Source organism: Mauremys mutica, chromosome 21, assembly GCF_020497125.1.
Source record: "Mauremys mutica isolate MM-2020 ecotype Southern chromosome 21, ASM2049712v1, whole genome shotgun sequence".
Taxonomy (NCBI): Eukaryota; Metazoa; Chordata; order Testudines; family Geoemydidae; genus Mauremys; species Mauremys mutica.
In genome coordinates, this window is record NC_059092.1 from 4,850,895 (window position 1) to 4,872,722 (window position 21,828).

The window sequence follows — 21,828 nt, forward strand, 5'->3', positions numbered from 1 at the left end:
TCTCCACCCCCGCCCCCTCCACTTCAGCTGAAAAGCAGCTGGCAATGTAGTAGGTTGCCCATGGAACAACGGGATTGGGAAACCTGCATCATGTGATGTGCCTGCCCCATGAGGCATTGCAAACCCTTCCCAAAGTGCCCTGCGGCCAGTTGCACAGTGGGATAGCTACCACAATGCACTGCTCTCTTTGCCCTTGCAAGAGCTGCTAATGTGGATGCGCTCCAGCGTCACAAGCAGCACAGTGTGGACATGTAACAACGGTTTAATTCCAGTGCTCTAATAAACATGGTATAACTTGTTGTGCAGAAACTTGCCAGTGTGGCCATACCCTACGACACACACATGTCCCAGGCAGGTAAGGTTACAACAAAGGGTATGTCTACACTGCCCATGTTACAGCGCGGCCGCAGCAGCACTGTGACGTGGGCAGTGCAGTCATGCTTTATCACCGGGGGAGAGCTCTCTCAGTGATAAAAAATAACCATTCCGAACGAGGCGCTATCTATCCTGGTGTTTTCAGCGCAAAAACTTTTGTCGTTCATGGGGGTGTTTTTTCACACCCCTGAATGACTAAAGTTTTTGCGCTGAAGGTGCCAGTGTAGACACCGCCTAAAGCTTCTCTTCAAACAAAGCCACAGCTATGAACTTTTTCCTTTCACAACAGGATGTTGTTGCACAAGCTGTGGGGGTTCGCTCTGATAAAAGGGCCAACATGAAGCTGTAACCCTTTCAAAACGCAAGCTAGCAGTATGTCCATACGACACCTGCCTATACGCCTCCCTGTTCTTTTCAAGGCAGTCCTCTCTCCTGGCACTGTCTGACAGACCTGCACAAGTAACTGGGGAAAAGCGTGACGCGGACTACGCACGAATGTGGCCGGCGTTTCTCAGCAGCACTCAGCATCGCTTACAAGTGCCTAAATAATGGGGCCAGATTTTCAAAAGTGCTGAGCACCCTACCTCTCCCATTCGCCCCCAAGTGCTGTTGAATGCACCAAGTACTGGGAAACCAGGCTCCTTTGAACCACGATCATTTCTGGGAGCCAGAAGTCTTGCCTCAGACTCAGAGTAAGTAAAGCTGTGCAGACAGAAGTGAGCAGTGTTGTTATTACTAAGCATGGAAACTGAAACACATTCCAGTGACAGACCATATGGGGCACCTTGTGGGCGGCATTAGCAAATGCAGGTGTGAGGCATGCACCTGCAGAACCCCGCATTTCAGGGCCCCGAGCGACTGCATGCGCTGCCCAGTGAGATGGCTTGTGCCCACAACCGCCTGCCTGCTCAGACACTGCCGTGGTAGGTGCCACATAAAAACCTAGGGGAGAGCAAACCTAGAGTTCTCCAAGTTTAATGGGTGCATCTGCAGTGGTACAGGCTTCCCATTGTACTGATGCAGGAAGGTTTTTCCCGTATTTTTTACTGAATACCGAACTATCCTGTGTTGCATTGCAGCTGGTTGCTATGGAAATTACTGTAATGCCATAAATGGTGCGGGGAGCTTACCTAAAATCTCCAGCTTCCACCTCCCGGTGACATTTGCTCATTAAAATTAAACAGTGTCCCGCAGGTGACCACAATGACTAATCACCAGTGTGCTGCGTACTGTCCATGCCAGGCAAGGCAGCTGTTTACCTCCTATGTGTCCCCAGGCCTCTCAGGAAACTAAACCAACCCCAGCTGGTTTGAGTCATTGTAAACAAATTCAAATCCCACCAGGCCTGCTCTAGGCCGCAGTCTAGACAACAGGGCAAGGGCACCTCCTCCTGCACAGCTGGCAGCCTGGAGGAGGAGAACAGTTTGCGACACCTGGTGGTGGAAAAGGAGAAGTGCTCTCTTGAAATCTAGTTTAAATCCTTGTAGGTGTTTTAGAGCCATAAGGTTAAAATACTCAGTTTGCAAAAGTAACAGCAGAGACACTGTCAAACGTTTTCCTTTAAGGGCATGTCGCGGTTATAAATACTACCACAATGCCGCACGGTGGTGTCATTTCTACACATGAGCGTAGTTTGGGGAGGTGTAAGGGGGCACTGCTCCCCCAGACCCCAAGCCTCAGGCAGGCATGGAATTTTCCCCCATGCGGAACCCAGTTGGCCTGGCTTAAGGCAACCAGATCACAAGTGTGAAAAATTGGGGGAGAGGGTGGGAGGTAACAAGGGCCTATATAAGCAAAAGCCCCTAATATGGGAACTGTCCCTATAAAATTGGGACATCTGGTCACCCGAGCCTGGCTGGAGCTGCCTCCCCTTCCCCCACCAAATATAGAAATCAACCTATGCCTGTGTTGGTACAGCAACATCTCTGCAGCGGAGGCCCAGTCACTGCTTGGAAGACGTGTTATTCTAGTGTTACGGTAGAAGCCTCAGCTGAGGTGCCGTACACACTGGTATAGACCGTGCAGCGTTTATTTATCTGATTTATTTACGAGGGCCCCACAGCCAAGGAATCAGAGTCACCAACATCAGTCCAAACAGTGAGTTACAAATCAACTACAGAATCGAACAGACCCCTCCAGTCCCTATAATTACAAAAACCAACCCCAATCCTGTGGGAGCAAATGGTAGGGCAGAGTTCCATGCTCTGCTGGGGAGGAATTCAGTCCTGCTCAGGACTCCCTGCTCCTCCCAGCAACTTCACACCCACTCTCAGTGCCTGGGTCAGAAGGTGCTGCCCCTGGGCTTTGTACAAACCCCAGACAGTCGAATGATTTGGTAACTGGGACGGCTGTAAAGGAATTAAAGCAGCTCACACGGAGGATGCTGCAGATCTGGAAACTGAGCCCAGTTCTGCTGAGGCCCAGCCAGACCCTCAGGCAGTGATGTGAGGGGAATGAGCATTGGCCCTCTTCTGGGCCTTTCTAGTATTTTGTAAAATGTAGGTGGTTTGGGGGTTTTTAATTTTAGCCAGTGCATGGGATCTTTGTGACACGGGTGTGGGGCCCTTTTCACAGGCCTCTGGCTGCCGGCACTTGACTGTACTGGAACCATTCATTTAAAGCAAGGGCGTCAGCAGCACTGGGTAATCCAAGGAGACCCGGCCCAGCTTCTTGCCAGGAGAGGCCTTGGTACCGCATGGAACTGATGTTACCCGGGCTGGGAGGTGTCACTCTGGATTTAGTGCCGAACATCAGGTCTAAGTAGCATAGTGGGCAATGGAGAAAATGAACAGGTGTGTCCCTGGAACCATCTGTTCCTGCCGAATGTGCATCTTTTTGTCATTCAACAGTGTAAAGCAGGAGGGAGGAGAGCCCAGGAGCTTCCCTCTACTGTACTCTGTTACATCAGTTTTATGCTGGTGTAAATCCACTGCCCTAATTGATCAGAATCAGGTCTCTGGATTTTAAGAGAGCCCAGAATGGCAGGAGCCGCTTGCCAATGCAGATGCCTGTGCTTCCTGGGGCAGTGGTGTGGTGGCAAAAGAGCTTAAGGGAGGCTGAGTGGGCCAGAGGTGTCTAACCTTTGCTTTCATCTCTGTAGAAACTATGCATGGTCTAGGAAGGATGGGACAGTGGTTAAGGGTCAAACCTGGGGCTTGAGAATGGGGAGTTGAATTCTCCGCTCTGCCACAGACTTCCTGTGTGACCTTGGGCAAGACAGTTAGTAAAATAAAGGACTTGGAGACAAATGGGGATCATAGCACTGCCCTACCTCCCAGGGGTGTCGTGCAGATAAGTGTGTTACAGGCAGTGAGGTGCTCAGCTATTGTAGTGATGGAGGCCGTTTCAGTGCCTAGGATAGGCAGGAACACAAGCTCCTTTGGTCTGAAAAGTATCCCTTGCAGTTACTGTGGTGTTGTTAAATTAGCAAAGAGTGTTTCAATGGTCCGTGCAGCTGCACATAGCTGACAAGAAGGAAACCTAGCCAGCAGCTGCACACAAATGCATTTTTATTTCTCTCTACAAACATGTGATACAGATGCATACATGGTATGCACAGAGCCCACTGGGCCATTCCCAGGCATGGGAGAAACTTACCATCCACAATGAATGAAACCGCTCAGCACAGAGAACAATCATTATAATAATGAACATGCTAGAAAGAGCTAGGATGACAGCCCAAATGTATAACATTGAACCACCAAACCTTGCATCTACTTTCTTTTGTCTTTAATATAAAGTATTAAAATATTATTTTCCTAAACAGAAAAAGCAGCAAAATGGTAGAAATATTCCCCATCGTTTTATCTAGCCACCTCTTGCTAGCCCTACAGTGTGACGGGTGAACAGAAGCTAGGAATCTATCGTTGCTGCTATGCAAGCGCTGCAAGCAAACAGAGGGGAAGAGAACTTGGAAAACTGCCCACCAACAGTGAGGTACTAAATTCGTCCTAAATTCAGAGTGAGCAAAGGTTGCTAGGAAAGTGGGAGCAAAGCTGACAGCTTTTACCAGCAAAATTAGAGAATTCTCTCCTACCAACACCGTTATCTGTTACAGTCTTAACATAACTGTAACACTGATAACATTTAGCCACCTACAAAAACCTCCTTCATTATGAAGGCACGCACCTCTAGACTGGGTGCCCTGGTGTACATTGCTATCACCAGTGTCTGCACAGCTTAAATACCACTCAACAGAATACCTGAACCTTTTCCAGAGGATCCCACATGAAACTGAAGAATCAAAAGTATCCCATTCTTTCCACACACAAATAAAACGGGAAATAATATTCCCTACATAGAGAGGATCAGGGTGTGACTATCAGCTGCAGTCACACCCATCCTTTGGAATATAAAAGACAAAGGTCCATAGAGCAAGTGTTTCCTGTCTCCCCTCCCGCAGTCTACCAGGGTCTCCAGAGAGCATTGACGTTCTTCAGGGCTGCTTGCTTTGGGGTGTTCTGGCTGGAAGGGGAGCAGATGACCTCTGGTGCAGCCAACTGGCTCTTCTGGAAATGACTCAAGAGCTTGCTCTGCGTTTCTGTTTGGACTTTATGGAGAGACAGGAAATGGAAAGCCTCCTGCAGGCACCTGGAGTAGCCTTCCTTGAAGTCGAACTGAGAGTTTTTATGGATGGATCCTGCAGCTAGAGAAGGAAAGAGAGATGGGAGAGAAAAGAGACCATGATTTAGACTCATTCTTCATGTCATTCTCTGGAGCTTCATACAGTACATCGCTGCTTTGCACACAGCCAGGACTGACGCCAAGTCTGATACTCACTCTTTATCTGCAGCTGGCTCTGCTGTTTCAGGTAGCTAACAGTCATCTCCAGGATGTCGGCTTTCTCCAGCTTAGAGTTGGGCTGGTGTCTCTGGAACTCCTTCTCCAGCAGGAGTTTCAGCTGCTCGATGCTGCTGTTAATCCGGTCCCGGCGCATTTTCTCCACCACCGGCTTCCTCAGCTGCAAAAAGCAGGACAAAAGATTTGCTTAGAAAACATCCTCACTCTGCCACATCTCTGGACTGTTTGGCCCATAGCTTCAGTGCATGTAAGTCGTATGGGCCAGATCCTCAGCTGGTGTAAATTGGCACAGAAATAGAGCTACACTTATTTCTACCAGCTGAGGCTCTGGCCCCATCAGTTTCACTGAAGCAGTCAGCAAAGCAGACTGTGCTGGTACTTACTTTGTTTTTCTCTTTTGGTGTCAGCAGGTTGTTGTGCTCCATGAAAACAGTGCTGGGGGCCATCTGTCCCGAGCTAAGGAGGCAGATCTCAGTTGTGCTGAAGTCCTGTGGAAGTGCTGCTGGAAGCTGACTCTGCCCTATATTTATACTGCACAACCTTGTTGAGAATCTGTGGGTCTCTGACTTGGTTGAGTTTCCCACACTCCAGAGCCAATCAGAGATAAGCAGGACAATAGATGAAGCATCTATTCTTGCACGCTCCATTGCCAGTGAATAGCTGGGGGATAATGACCTTCTCCCAGATGAGCAGGTGGGGAGTGTGTGGTACGTGAAAGATTGGGATCCAAATTACATGTTAGAAGCTGGGAAAGAGCTGGCCCTCAGTGAGAAAAGGCTGCTGACTGATGCTGCAGATCAATAGCTTTCCGGGCACACACAATATTCAGTTCACATACAATGGTGAATGCGGGGGCCAGTTGCTGATGGCGGGAAAGAAGCTAATCTGTGCAGAGGAAAAGATGGGATTGTATCTTTTTTGAAAACATACACACCCAGGCACACACTTTGGGCACGAACACACACGGACACACCGATGAAGGCAAGCAGCACGCTTGCTCGGAGATCGCTTGCTCGGAGATCGCTGGGTTCACTAGTGGCTGAAAATAAACTACAGACTTTATTTTGTTAATTTCAAAACCAGGGTGGTTGTTTTTTGTGGGTTTGTTTTAATAACAATGAGCCAGATTCTGAAGTTCCTCCTCAGCTGTCATCAATGTGAGTGTCGCCTGACTCAAAACAGTGTGGACTCCATGGTCTGGCTAAGGATAAACAATGCACTTCACTGTGGGTACACACATCTATACAGAGTGTTGTTATTTACTTATTTATACACAAGACAGTCTCGTGGTTAAGCAGAGGACTGGGAGGAAGTAGATTTGAGTTCTGTTCTCAGACGTCCTGGGTGACCTTAGGCACTTCCCTTCTCATCATCTGAATTTCCCCATATGGGAAAAATAGTCACAATAATACTTCATTTCTCTGTTCTTAAATATGAGAGAGAATCCAGAGGTGAAAGGAGGGAGATCTTAGTGGGTGCTGAATATCTGTAATACTTTTGCATTTATGCATTACCTTCATCCACAGAAATCAAAACATATAATGAACATTAGTTTCGCCTCACAACCCACTCCCCTCCATCCCCACCATGAGGCAGGTTTTAGTGGGATTATCCTCATTTTACCAATGGCGAAACTGAGGCACAGAGCAAAGTCACGCAGCAAGTCAGAAACACAACTGGAAATAGAACCCAGGAGTCCTGACTCCCTTTCTCCTTCTCTAGGCTACAGTCCATACTAGGATTTGATTTTACTGGCAGTTTCTGCTCTAGAGAGACCCAGGACTGCACTAGCAAGAGATGCTGCTGTTTAGGATATTAAGATGTATTCTTAGAGCTGTGTGTTTCCAATAAATAAAATATATAATAATAATAATAAATAATAAATTGCACTACACCTGACCTACACTCTGCCTGCTTGAATAACAAGGAGTCCTCACTCACTTTTCTGAGCATTAAATTAACTCATACAAAGATAAGCTGAGTATCAAATGGAAGCAGACTGATTTCTGCACCATCTGTATGTTTAGTATACGTCTTCCATTCCAATTAGTTACATTACAAGGGTAGAGTTAAAGCATGGAGCCAGGCTGCTGAAGCATGGGGTTCTGTTCCCAAATTTGTTCCAGATTCACTGTGTGAACTTAATCAGGTCACTTCACTTCTCCGTGCCTCAGTGTTCCCATCTGTGACAAGGGGATTATAATATTCCCTTCTCTCACTATTCTTATGCGGCTCAGTTTATATTTGTTAAGAGTTTGGGGATCCTGCCACGGAATGTGGTATAAAAGTGTGTGTAATGTATATGAAAGTGAACACACACACACACACACACACACACACAGAGTCATCTGTCTCTAATTCAGTTATTCTTAAAACCAGGTAAGGCTTAAGTGACCTCTTCCAGGATCTGCTTTTCCTTCCCCATTGTACTGCCCTTGAATAGGCTCACTTCTTTTGTACAGAACAGCAGCTGTTGAGCTCTGAGTCTTTTATGTCAAGTTGTGGGAAAGTTTTGTGACATCATCTCACATGTTTCCTCCAAAGCGTGTGGATTAATTCTGAGCCCATGTAACGCCACCTAGAAACCCCATCGTTTGCTCTCCCGCGCCCCTCTTGGGGACAGCCTCTGAAACGGATCTCTCAAGCAGCGAACTCATTTCTAGGGCTGATTAGCCAATGACACATAGGGAGAACCCTGCCAGTTCCCTGGCCCGCACACTCAGCTAACAGCTTTGCCTGAGATCGTTCCCGCTTTGCAGATGAGCTTACTAATAACCAGATATGGGAAGAGCCATAAATTCTCCCTGCAACATCAACCACACACATGCATGCCCCACATTTGAATCTAACAAAGCAGTTTTAAGTGTCAGATGCCCCTCCCTGTAATAACCAGTTGTACAGAACAATCAAAGCATTTCCACACTTACCCTCGTTTGGGGGGAAGAGGGGGGAGTCCTGTGCCCTGTGACTTTTCTGCCCATCTCAGGACTTTTATTTCTGTGGAAGACAAATGAGCTTTCAGTGGTAAGCCTGTTAGCACAGACGTGGGAGTGCACAGGTGACTGGTGCTGCATGTGCCTGTTTATCTCAGTTTGGGCTTCCGGCCACTTCTGAGATCTGGTGCTATGACTCAAAACGCTCTTTCGAAAAGAGAACCTAGAGGGTCAGACTCAGTTAGAACTGGCCAGATCTTCACAGCTGTCAGTTGACTGTGCTGGGGTAATCAGAGTCACTTTTGTCCCCTCGGCTGGTATAAATCCAAATAATTCCATGGAAGTCAATGGAGCTACACTCATTTGCACCAGCTGAGGATCTGGCCCTTGTTTATAGCTCACTTGTTCTCAAAATAATAGACTCTGAAAACAGACATTTTACTTCTCAGCTGAAGGTAGCCTGAGTAATCAAAAAATTACATGGGGACAAATCTTGCCACCTTGAATTGCTATAGTTCCATGGAAATCAATGGTAATTTCACTCAATTAAGGACTTTAGAATTTGCCGCATTGGAAAAAAGAACAAAATATCTGCCCTCCACCAGGTCCCCAAGGCTTTTGGAAATTGATCAACACTTGCAGGAAATTAGCCATGTGGAATACAATCCCGGCTTGATTCCCCCAAGGACCATGCCAAGAAGCCCTGCAGGGGAATTACTTTCTAGTTCTGTTCGGGTTTTTGGTATGTTTGAAATTTGATGGAGTCGTTTGATTATGGCAGAGTTGGGGCTGGGAGCCCTTGAATCTCAAGTTCTATCCTTGACTCTGATATAAGCTCTGCGGCCTTGAGTGAGTCACTTAACTGCTGCGGGCCTCAGTCGTAAAACAGGGACGATTGTAAGGTCTGTTGCACTGGTTTTGTGGGGTTCATCTATAGTCTGTAAAGTATAGGGTGACCAGACGTCCCGATTTTATAGGGACACTCCTGGTTTTTGGGTCTTTTTCTTATATAGGCTCCTATTACCGCCCAACCTCTGTCCTGATTTTTCACATTTGCTGTCTGGTCACCCTAGTAAAGTAACAGAAGTGCAAAGTCTCCCTGACTTGACAGCAGCTTTTCCCTGCCTCCCTGCGAGTCACACCACAAGGATACTGTAGTTCCTGGAACAAATGTTCTAGTCTCAGGAAAAACAAACTAAAAAAATGACTCCAGGGTTTTCTCTGCGGCTTCGCAATCAACAAGGGAAATTAACTAACCAGTGAAGAACGAGCTTTGGAGGAGACCGTCACTTTGGCATGACCCCAGAATGAACGGCCGTAACTCCAGTTTGATTTGGAAATCCCACCGAAGGGCAATGAGCCAGATTCATCCCCACTGTAAAGCTACAGGTGTCAATGGAGTTACACCAGGGATCATGAATTTAGAATTAATTTATGTCCCAACATCGGAATGATTGCTTTCTACTGTGGGACCGGAGCACCTGGCATTGGAAAGAAAACAGATGATGACCGTAAGACCCTACATACAGGTACCACACTTGGAATGTGGAGTAAACACTATCCCGTCTCCTGAATCTCTGCCAGATGTTCGCTTTCAAGGCGTTTTAAAGGAGCTGCTGCTTTCCCAAGTCTTCAGAGATCATCACTGCTCTGATTGCTTCCTTTCTGATAACTGCTACCCAGATGGCCTTTTGGGAGTAGGGTTTCCCACTGAACACAATGCAAAGTCAAGCACCATTGCTAATGTGGTTTGTAGCCAGGCACACTTCTTTTGTGTGGGAAATGAATATAGTTAAGAAATGGTGTGGGAAACTTGGAGGTACACAAACTTCCACAGCCTTATGTTAATAAGCCGCTTACCATGGGAGGGTACTTAGGAGAAAAGGAACTCTGTGTGAGGGATGGGAAAGGCGGCAAGATCTTGGCAGACTTGGATATACAAAGTTAGCACTGAACCCTGGAGACCTTACTCAGGGAACACTCCCATTGGGCCAAATCCTGAAACCCTTTCCGAGAAGAAACTGAAGCCAATGGGAATTTCAGCCTGAGTAGAGCCTGAGCAGGACTTATGGACTTGATCCATATCCTTTGGCACTTCCAGGGCCATATTCTGATCTCAGCTACACCAGTGTAAATCCAGAGTGACTCCATCATCTTCCAGGGAATTATCCCTGATTTTCACCAGCATAGCTGCAATCAGAATCAGGCCTTTCTATCCAAGCAGCTCAGAGCCCTTTTCAAGCATCTATGAACAAACAGGGCAGAATATCTCATTCCACAGGGTAACTGAGGCGCCAATAGGCTAAGAGCCTGATTTTCATAAAGATCTGGGCCTACTTTTTTGAGTGTACTTCCCGTGTGTGTGTGTCCAAATCACATGATTTGCACATGTAGGAGGCTACATAATTGCTTGTGTGTGCAAATCCACATTTGACATACAAGTGGGCATCTACTTTGAAAAAACAAAACAAAACAAAAAACCCATCAGGCCCTCAGTGACTTTTTAAAGTTCATGCAGGAAGCACGACAGATGTGGCAATAGTCCAGAGGACTCCATTGCTCACATAGCCATCCTTCCTCTCCGGCTCTGTGAATCAGAGAGCTGCAAAACCTCCGCAGCAAAGCTGTGCAAATCAGGCTCTGGCCTCCGCTGCCAACTCAGGACTCAGCCCGAATCTGGTAATTGTTTTGCTACAACTCACAAACTTTGGCCCAGTCATGAGGGCATCCGGGCTCCGTTTGTGGTTTTGCAGGGATGGCCTCCACATGGAAGACGACTCGGCTTTGACTGGGTTTTGAGGACTTTGTGGATTTGAGTTCACTGAGTAAGGATGCAGTGAGCCCCCAACTATGGTGCAAAGCCAGTGGACAAGTGCCCCAACATTCAATACTGCTAATACACGGATCTGCTGAGGGTAGTGATGTTTGCTCAGACTGTTCCTGATGACAGCAGCTGTCCAGGCAGAGCTGGGAGTGGTTAGAGCAATGGACTGGCAGTTCGGACTTCTGGACTGTGTCATGGGCTCTGTCATGGACTGTGTGGCCTTAAGCAAATCACTTCACTCCTCTGTGCCTCAGTTTTTTCAACTGTCAAACAGGGAGAATAACACTTCCAAGAGGGCCAAGCAGCCTGGCTCATTAATATTAGCAAAGGGCTTTGAGATCTCTGCATGAAAGGGGTCAGACCCCTGGAATGCTGTCGTTGCTGTGGCCTCAGCTCTCGCTCTCGCCGTTAAGAGCGGATGTACGGAGCTGCACCGAGGAAATCATTTGCAAAACCTAGGAGCCCATACTGCCTACTCTGGAGCAGACAAAGCACTAGGCAGTATGCATGTATGGATCAGAGAACCTAATACAGGCTCAGCAGTGCAGCGCCACTGAACTCAATGGGACTGTTTCTATGGGCTTGAATGAGTGTGGGATGAAGCCCTAGTCAGTCCCTGTGCTGCTGCTTGTGAGCGAGGGGGGGGGGGTTATATATTACTCAGAGCCCCCTGTTTGAATTTCCAGCAATTTCTCTCTGGCTACAGTAACCTGATTTTTTTTTCCACTGGCTTTCCCCTCAACCACCACCCTTCCAGTTTTTTATAATGGGATTTTTCTTTCTGTCATTCTCTCTCCTTGTGTCTGCAACAGGCAGATGTGGGACCAAGGACAAGAGTCTGTTACAGGCCCTCAGACTGTGTGAGTTTGGAGTTCCTCTGAGTTTCCCACACTGCTTCTCTATTCACCGCATTCAGACGGAGGATAATGAAAGTGTGCCGTGCTACAAGCTGAATTAGAAATGGTGTTTGACTTCCCTTTGTACTTCCTAGAAGCCCTGTTCTGGGTAGACCATCTGCAGAGCACTTACTGTGGAGAAAAACATTGATCAAGGTCTGTCAGCCTGAGCTGGGGGAACTTGGGAAAGAAATTCTTGTGCCACTTCAGTTCTTTAGGGCTTAACATCTGGCCTGGGCAAGGGGGTGCTGGTGGTGGTTTAACAATCTCACTTCCTTTAAAAGTTTCTTGACAACATCCACGTCTGTATGCAGTAGCCTGAACTTCTGATTCTAACAATGTGGTGAGGGATCCCATAACTGGGAATAATATCTAGTGCTTTGTATTTCCAAAATGCTTTACAAATAGTTGCTGATGAAGTCTCAGAACCCCTTTGTGAGTGAGGGTTGTTTAGTAGCTGCGTTTTGCAGAGACAGAGAGGCTCAGCCCAAAAGATACAAAAGCAGCCAGTGGTTTTAGGTGCTCAGTTTCACTTGCCTGCTTTGCAGAAATGCAAAACACCCATTTTCATTTTAACTGGGTACTTGATGCTTCTGAAAATGAGGCCCCAAGGTGTCATCAGTTAGGCACCCAAAAACCAGTGGCCATTTTTTTAAATTTTCGCTAGAGTGACTAGTTCAAGACCACAGATGGAGTTAGTGTCAGAGCTGGGGTGACAAGGCAGGACTTGCTGGCCCCTAGGGCTATGCAGAAACCTCTCTCTGAACTACACAATGTATTCAGTAACAAGGGACTAAACAGGGAAAAGAATGTAGGTTTTGCTCTGTAAGCACTGATCATAGGCGCCGACTCCGTGGGTGCTCCGGGGCTGGAGCACCCATGGGGAAAAACTGGTGGGTGCTCTGCACCCACCGGCAACTCCCCATCCCGCCCCCCCAGCTCTCCTCCGCCTCTGCCCCTAAGTGCGCCTTCCCCGCTTCTCCTCCCAGCTTGCCACTACAAAACAGCTGTTTCGCGGCGTAACAAGCTGCGGGAGGGAGCGGGGGAGAGCGGGAATGTGGCTTGCTCATGAGAGGAAGCGGGGAAGAGGCAGGGCTGGGGCGAAGATTCGGGAAGGAGTCCAATAGGGGCAGGGAGGGGGCGGAGTTGGGGCAGGGACTTTGGGGAAGGGGTTGGAATGGGGGCGGGGCTGGGGACAACAGGGGACACAAGCACCCACTGGCGCCAGGAGAAGCTGGCGCCTATGGCACTGATCTCATTCGCTCTGCCAATACACGCTCACATGGATCTGTCAGTAACACCTCATTTTTAATCCCTAGACCTGAAGCTCTTGTGAGCAAAGACTGCAATTTATATTAAATTATGCCAGACCTTTAGCTAGTTGCATGAAATATGTTTTGGCTAGGAACTGGCCTTAGAGGACTAGCCCTGGCTACTGAACAGCCTGCAGATGGTGATGAATTTCTGCTACTAGGGATAGGGCCGGGATTGGAACCAGTGACTTACGGTACGTCTGCACTAGGAACCCTACAGCGTCACGGCTGTAGTGCTATATTGTACACGTCCTACAGTGACAGGAAGGGGTCTTCTGTCGATGCAGTACATCCAGGAGGTGGTAACTAAGTCAACGGAAGAATTCTTCCCTGGACTCAGTTCTGTCTACACTTAGTCTTAGGTCGGCTTAGCTACATCTCTCAGGGGTGCACAGTTTTTACACCCCTGAGCGACGTAGCTAGGTTGACCTGACTTACTAGTGCAGATCAGCCCTTAGAGCTGAAAGGCTCCATAGCCCATTACCAGCCTCTGGAGCCATCAAGTGATCAGTACCAGACGCAGCTACTGCGCTAGGAGTGGCGTGTGGCTTTACACTGGGGGTCCTGCAGAGGTACACTGCCCTGGCGGCAGCTCCTGGAGGCATTATGCTTGACTCCCCTTGGGGGTGCGTACAAAACAGCACCTACTACTGCAGCTTATTCCTGGCAGCAGGGCTTGCTCACAACCGTGTCATCAATGCCAAAGGAAGCAAGTCAGGATCTTGGCCCCCACCTTCACCCCATCCTGTCCCACTTCTTTATGGGAGTCTGGCTCTGTTTAATACACTGGACTCCCCTGGTCTTGTACCCCAGTAGTGCAAGGAGGATTGGTGAGGCAGTCTCTTAGCACACAGCACCCCCTGGCACTCCCACTCCGGGCTGAGCTCTTAGACCGCACAAACTCTTGCAGTGGGAACTACTGCACGCTCCCATGGATTAGAGAGAGTGCTGGGACTCTGGCAGGCTCACAGGCCTGTTCTCTGGCTTTTGAAAGCTCTTCCTGCAAGGCAGCCGTCTGCTCTTAACAGGCATAATCTCCTCACTTTATTGCCAGCGGAGCACATGTTCCTGGGTCCCACAAAACCCACCTGCCCAGCAGGGTGAAAAAGACCGTTTCACAAGACACACTTCCATTGTTCTCTCTCTCCAGCACCGTGACTGACAGCCGCTGAGCATGAGAAAGGGCAGCCATGGAGGAGCTCACATGCTGAGATCCGGGCTGGGATACCGGTGGGTTAGGGCCGAGGGGGATTGCGCTGTAACACAAAGAAGGGACCGGTCTGGATTAGAAACGAACCTGCCCCAGAGGTGGGTGCCCGTTCCGGAGGCATTGCCTCATACTAGCACCTTCCATCCAAGGCTCAGAGCACTGTAGGAACATGAACTGATCCAGCCTCAGAACCCTGCTGAGGCTGAGCAGTTTAATATCTGACTCATTCACTACCGGCTATCTGGGGGGATAAATCCTGCGCTTTCAAGGGAATGGACTTGATTATCTACCATTAATACACCCTTGTCCATCACTGACTTCAATATTTTTATGTGGTAATTGGGGATAGAGCCCAGGAGTCCTGACACCAAGTCCACTGCTCTGTAATAATCTCTCCTAAGAATGGCCAGACTGGGTCAGATCAGTGTCCATCTAACCCAGGATCCCGTCTCCTGACAGTGACCAATGCCGGGTGCTTCAGCAGGAATGAACAGAACAGGGAAATCAATGAGTGACCCCATTCCCTGTCGCCCACTCCCACCATCTGGCAGCCTGATGCTTAGGGACACCCAGAGCATGGGGTTGCATCCCTGACCATCATAGCTCAGAGCCATTGATGGACCTATCCACCATGAATTTATCTCATTCCTTTTTTAACCCAGTTACACTTTTGGCCTTCACAATATCCTCTGGCAATGAGTTCCACAGGTTGACTGTGCGTTCTGTGAAGAAGAACTTCCTTATGTTTGTTTTAAGCCTGCTGCCTATTAATTTCATTGGGTATCCCCCCAGTTCTTGTGTCATGAGAAGGCGTAAATAACATTTCCTTATACGCATTTTCCACACAACTCATGATTTTATAGATCTCTGTCATATCCCCCCTTATGTGGGAACATATGAGACTTTCAGCTTGCTCTCTCACTTAAGAAAAAAAAAGGAGAGTTTCTAGCCTGCAGAGAAGAACTTGCAAGTGTGATCCAAATGCAGTCGAAAAGACTCAGAAACCAAAAAGCAAATAAAAAGAACGCCAAATAATTATTTAAACACCAAAATAGCTCACATGATTTTAAGCCAATCTCATGATTATTGGACACCTGATTCGTGATATCTGAAAAATCTGGAGCTGGAAATATGGCCAGATCCCAACAGATGCCGAGCACCTGTTGAACAGCCCCATCAACTTCACCACGAGATGCCCAGCATGTGCTCCGTACCTCTTAGGGTTTGCCTCAGCATCAGCCATAGGCAATTCTCCTAGTGTGGACAGAGTTCAGGAGGTGAAAGGCTCCATCTGTCCCCTGAGATAGCTAGGCCCTGCTGTAAGTATCTGGGTTTAAAAGATCATTTTAAGGATTGTTGTAGCAATGAAGTTGGCCTGATGAGGATTCAAAGCTACTGCTATTTTCAAGCATATCATCATCATCATCATGTTCCCATTATGCAAGCATATAGAACTAATTAAATGAAGCATCCAAATTAACCTTCACAAACCAAAGGCTATGTCTACACTGCACTTTCATTGGTAAAACTTTTGTTAGTCAGGGGTGTGCAAAAACAAAACAAAAAAACACACCCCTGACTAAGAAATTTTACAGATGAAAAGAGCCAGTGTGGACAAGGCTTTGTCTCCCACTGACAAAGCTACTGCCCCTCGTTGGGGGTGGTTTTATTTTGATGGCAGGAGAGCTCTCTCCCGCCGACAAAGAGCAGCTACCCTGCCTAGCTTGCAGTGGCACTGTTGTATCGGCACACCTGTGCTGCTGTGAGGTGCGCCGTGTAGATGTAGCCAAAGTTTCAACTGTGTAGCCAGGTCTGTAACCAAAATGTATGTGCAAAAAAAAACAGGAGTACTTGTGGCACCTTAAAGACTAACAAATTTATTGTAGCATGAGCTTTCGTGAGCTAAAGCTCACTTCTTCGGATGCATCCGAAGAAGTGAGCTTTAGCTCACGAAAGCTCATGCTACAATAAATTTGTTAGTCTTTAAGGTGCCACAAGTACTCCTGTTTTTTTTGCGGATACAGACTAACACGGCTGCTACTCTGCAAAATGTATGTGTGTGTATTGTTAATTAATGACTGCCATCAGTGGGTCTTTGATCTAGAGACAAATCACAGATCTCATTAAAGTTGATGGGTATGCTAAGCACCTTTCTTTCATGCTATATGGAAGGAACAATTGAATGTCTCTTGATAGCGGGAAGCCATGGCTCAAGGCCATGGTTCACATGGCAAGGCAAGTAAGCTGTGTAGGCTGAAGGGTTTCCCTGGCACTGATTGCAAATGCAGGGTTTAGGGGACTGATTGGGTTGTAAGTCTGTATGCAGAAAGCCAACAGAAAGCAAGAAAAGCAGTAGTGCGTGTGCCTCTGGGAGGAAGCTGTGAGACAGAGCTGCTTTTGGACACAGTACTCACTGGAGTAACAGACCTGGATTTTCAAGTATGGAAACTGCCTGCTGTTTTTTGCTTTCAATGTATTTGGGGAAACAGGACTTTGAAAACAAACAGGGTTGCCTGGACCTGACTCCATCATCAATTTCTTTTCCTAATGGAACCAACCCAGCAAGGCCTGAATATTGGCGAATTACTCAGGCCTAAAAAGGACTACAATATTTAGGGCACCTCCCCTGACATAATTGAAAAAGGACAAGTCATTGATATGGATCATGCAAACATCCAGTTACATTAGACAGAATGAAATATTGAAAAAGCTACAGAAGCCCTCATGATTCAGGGCAGTTAGCCAACCACTGACTGATGGGGTTAAAAAGAAACTTCCCCTCTAGGCAGGTTATCCTGTGATTGTCCGTTACGGGGGTTTCTGGCATCTGGTACTAGATACTGCCTGTGTCAGGAGGACACTGAGCTAGCTGACCACTGACCTGATCTGCTCGCTTCCTATGTTCCAGAGATCATTTCTGCTCAGGATCTGAGGGCTGCTCCCTCTCTTCTTCTCATCAGGCCAAGTTAAGGGCCCAAGGAAACCTGCTGCCAATTACTTACTTGGGGATACAGGGCTCATTTCTCGTCCCATTTAAGTCACTGGGAGCAGCAATAGACTCATATAATCTTTAACACTTGGGGGGAGGGATAGCTCAGTGGTTTGAGCATTGGCCTGCTAAACCCAGGGTTGTGAGCTCAGTCGTTGAGGGGGCCACTTAGGGATCTGGGGCAAAATCAGTACTGGGTCCTGCTAGTGAAGGCAGGGGGCTGGACTTGATGACCTTCCAGCTCTATGAGACAGGTATATTCTCTCTCTCTATATATTTTTTGTGTTGCCTGTTCAAATCAAGCACAGGTCAGTAATGTCAACAAGGCTTTACCATCCCAGGGCTGTTCAGTGGCCTGTGTGGAAGGGGTGTCAGTACAGCTTTTTGGTTGCCACTTCACTTAAACTACCATCACCATCAGAGGGGTAGCCGTGTTAGTCTGGATCTGTAAAAGCAGCAAAGAGTCCTGTGGCACCTTATAGACTAACTACCATGACACTGCCTGGCAGCCCTGCAGCAGGGCAGGGCTAAGGGCCACTGGCAGCCCATGCGGAAGGGTAAGTGCCATGCACAGAATATGCAGGAGTGGCCTCGGCTGGGCACAATTCTTGCATTAACCCTTCAAGAACCAATCCTTACCCATGCATGTCTCTTTCACCGTTGCCAGCTTGGGGCTGGGAGGGAAGTTTGCCCTGCTGGTGCCCATGTTTCTATGGATCACTAAAGGACTTCAACCTGGCACCTTTCACTGAGGCCATTTTAAAAACGCACAGAAAGAGGACGGAAGATGCATGGAACTAGATCTCTCTGATTTTGGAGGGGAAGGGGGCCATGGGGGAATAAATACCTAACGTGGCTGCTTTGATAAACCCCTGCTCCCAGGGCAATGTGTTCCTTTGAGATGTAACTGATTCCTGCCATCAGGCACCAGCCTGCTCTCCCGGAGGGTCAGCGCTTTCCCACATCCAAACACATTATCCTACAGACCCTGCCTTTTGTACAACACACTCCATCTATTCATGTGCAAAGCAGCTGTAATCCCCAGGCCTTTCAGAGTCAATATACCAGGAAATAATAAATCCTTCTTGTGCACCCTTGAATATACTGAGAGGTGACTTGTGGGAATTTCCACTAGGCAGAAAAAGAATAACTGCTTAATTTTTTAATTATTTTTAATACTTGCTGTAAGGAGAATATGTCATTGACCCATGAATATTTCAGGGTCACTCGCTTAAGCAGTTGGGGAAACTGATTTCACCTCTGACTACCTTGGAAATGCAGATCAGGTTGGATCACGCGTTTTGTGTTCCCCAATGATCAAAACCTGCTTGCCTTCCCTTAAGCACCTAAGAATGAGTGTTTCAGAATGCTGATCCAAAAAGAAACCAAAAGGTTAAATATACAGGGAGAATGGTTTATAGCTGCATTACAAAAAAGGTCTTCCTCATTTATTTTTTTTTGGTCAGCATTAAAAAGGCCTGTACCTGCATCCTGCATTGGGAAGGTGAGAGGAGGAGTCATCCAGATAATGGAATAGTAACAATTAATTATACATAATGGGCCCGATCATCATGTCTTGTTCTCTGAAAGGGGCAGATTCGGCCACACTTACACTACGTAAGGTAGCGCACTGGAATGGGTTACCGAGGGAGGTGGTGGAATCTCCATCCTTAGAGGTTTTTAAGGTCAGGCTTGACAAAGCCCTGGCTGGGATGATTTAGTTGGGGATTGGTCCTGCTTTGAGCAGGGGGTTGGACTAGATACCTCCTGAGGTCCCTTCCAACCCTGAGATTCTATGATTCTACGTGGCTCCATTGGTTTATTTGTGGGGTGAAGTACTACTCAACATGAATGAAAGTGGCAGAATCTGGCCCAGAATGAGGAGTTTTACCTAAGGACCACAGGTCAGGTCTTATATAGCATCTTTCACCCTACAGCACTTCAGAATCTATATGCCATGCACAGTACACGACCACTGAAATAACACCATCTCTGGAGCGGGGGGCATCAGCACACTGAAGCAGAGTGGATTTTATCCAACACCACCAGTTTAAACTGCTACTCATAGAGAAAGTGCCAAAGGATGGTTAATGGTCATGCACGGTGCACAGGAATGATTTTTCCCCCACAGGTCTCATCCAAGAGACCCTCACGCAGTGTAGAACATGGAACTCAGTCTATCTACCCAGGAAGATGAAGAGCTGAGTTGAACCTGCTGAGATTTGACCCTGTCATTCTAAAACTCTAGGCAGCTTAGCCTTAGAGCATTAGTCAGTTAAGTGCGTTGGCTACAATGATGCTAACACAGGGCTGGCCTAAAGTATAAGCAAATGCCTTTTCAGGAGTGCAGTCCAAGCAGGTTCTGCAAGGTTTTTACCACCCATCCAGCTGCAGTGCCAAGGTGAGGCAGAAGAGGTCTCTGCCAGATTCCCCTATGTGGGGAGAAGAGAATTTGCCAGCTGGAACCCTCATGGGTAGGAGGAAGAAGCCACCCATGGCATTTTTATCTCCAGAGAAGTACTTTCCCTACAGACTCTTCTCACACAGTCATCCTCCTTTGGGTCCTATATTCAGCTTGTCTCACCTGCCCGCTCACCTGCTGCATCTGCCCTAGAGGCAGGAAAGGCACCCTGGAGGCACTGCAACGATGGGCTCAACACTGAGGCTTGCAGGTAGACCACAGACAGTCGTAGCAAGACCCCTCTGAGGAAAGTCAGTACCATATCCCCATTTCATGGAAGGTAAACCAAGGCAGAACAGCATCTATGGACTAGGCCAAGGTCATAGAGGAGTCAGTGGCAAAGCCTAGATTTTCTGAATCCCAGCCCTGTGCGTAAACCAGAGACTTGCCCCGCATATTGTCCCTTTCCTTGCTAAACAAGGATCTCGGAGACGCTCCAACCCACATGGCCATCCAAGCACTTTAGTGACGCCCAGAGAAAAATCACGTGAATTCACGGTGCATTGACAGACGCGCAGGCTCCACAAAGGAGTTATTAGCACCAAGCTGTGTGGGTTTGAATTTCTCTGAGTTTCCCACACTTTCCCCCATTGATAACATTTCTTGTTTGGACAATAGACGTGTGCCTTGCGACTACTTGCAACATTAGTGACGGTGCCTGAGCCTGAATGAATTCAAGGGAAAAAATCCAACTCCCAAAAGACCATCTGGCTAGCAGTTATAATACAGCAATAAAGGTCAGGGCTGCCTCTCAGAAGTTGGGAAAAAGATGCTCTTTGACACTGAAGATCTCTTTAACCAGCTTGGTACAACGACTACCTGTCAGACTCTAGCTTCAAGGTCCCTTGCCATCACTCCAGCGCTTTGGGAAAGATGACATGAGACATGGCCTTTTGGAGACAGGGCAGTGAAATGATGCAAGGAAAAGGGCAGCATCTTATTAGAGCTGGCAAAAGCCAGTGGTGCTGGTGAACTGTCACTGGGCTGCATCTTATCTAATGTTTTAATCCTTTGGCTGGATCAAAATGTCCATGAGATGACCTATCTCCTGGCTTTCCCAGAACACGGGGAATAAAAGGCTCTGAGGACAACATCTGTCCCTAACAAAGAACTAAGCCCATTCAGGCCTATACAATGAAAACCATGAAACTGGCTATTTCCCTGACTTCCCTTCCTGACAATTCAGGCTTTACTTCAGGGTTTTCCACATAGGCAACAGTCCCTGGCTTTCTTTAACCATTGCTGAGTTCCCACAACTAGAAACAGTTCTGTTTCTCTATTCATCAGCCTTGCCTCTGTGTTCCATGCCCATCGTTTGTAGAGAAAGAATGTCTATCCTTTAGACAGTATGGAGCAGATCTTCTGCTGGTGTAAATCAGCAGAGCTTTACTGAGATCAGCTCCATGTGTAACCCTCTTTAATCCATCTCCATATATACCCCTCTATCATATGTCAATGGAGCCATCCCAGTTTACGCCAGCTGAGGATCTGGCCCTATGCTATTTTCACTGCTGCCTTTAAGATTATGCCCAGGGATTAAATTTATCCAATTGGATAAAAATCAGAACTGACCTGAACATTTGCCCCAATGTGAACTGAACCTAAAGAGAGAGTTCTGAGGCTCAAAAAAGTTAGTTTAAATTTTAAATTAAAAAAATTCTTAGGTGCCTCTGCACTTGCTGATTTCAGCCCCCAAAAAAAAAGCACACTCCTCATTCGTCTCCATGCCCTTTACAAAGATAGCTAAGCGCTATTATTCCAGACCACGAAATAGAGGTGAAGTGACTTGCCAAAGGTCACACAGTGAGTTAGTGGCAGAGTCTAATGGATTCTATTCTGGAACCTCATCCTCTGGACCAGACGGCCTATCTGAGTTATCACTCTACAGTGAAAAAGGGCGATATTGCTAGCCATCCCCATAGGCTCTCATCCCATATACCCCCCACCTAGTCATTCCCATGAGCTCTAACCATCCTCAGACACTCCCTTACCCAACCACCCCATGAGCTCTACCCACCCCCGTACAC

The 21,828-nt window shown here is 47.5% G+C and overlaps 1 protein-coding gene across 2 annotated transcripts in view; it reads right to left on the reverse strand.

Annotated features, from left to right (window-relative positions):
• The window catches only part of LOC123354240 (transcription factor HES-5-like), a 75,425-nt gene that overhangs the window by 33,349 nt on the left and 20,248 nt on the right, over positions 1–21,828 (reverse strand). Inside the window, exons 3-6 of one of the 2 annotated variants that reach the window (XM_044996070.1) lie at positions 14,230–14,397; positions 8,103–8,172; positions 5,155–5,335; positions 3,875–5,020 (exon numbers count right to left, since the gene is read on the reverse strand). In XM_044996070.1, the coding sequence (XP_044852005.1) occupies positions 4,779–5,020; positions 5,155–5,335; positions 8,103–8,172; positions 14,230–14,333 (597 nt within the window). In that variant the 5' untranslated portion in view covers positions 14,334–14,397 and the 3' untranslated portion in view covers positions 3,875–4,778. Of the gene's footprint in view, positions 1–3,874; positions 5,021–5,154; positions 5,336–8,102; positions 8,173–14,229; positions 14,398–21,828 lie in introns of those variants that run through there. The other variant, XM_044996069.1, reaches the window with a different exon arrangement.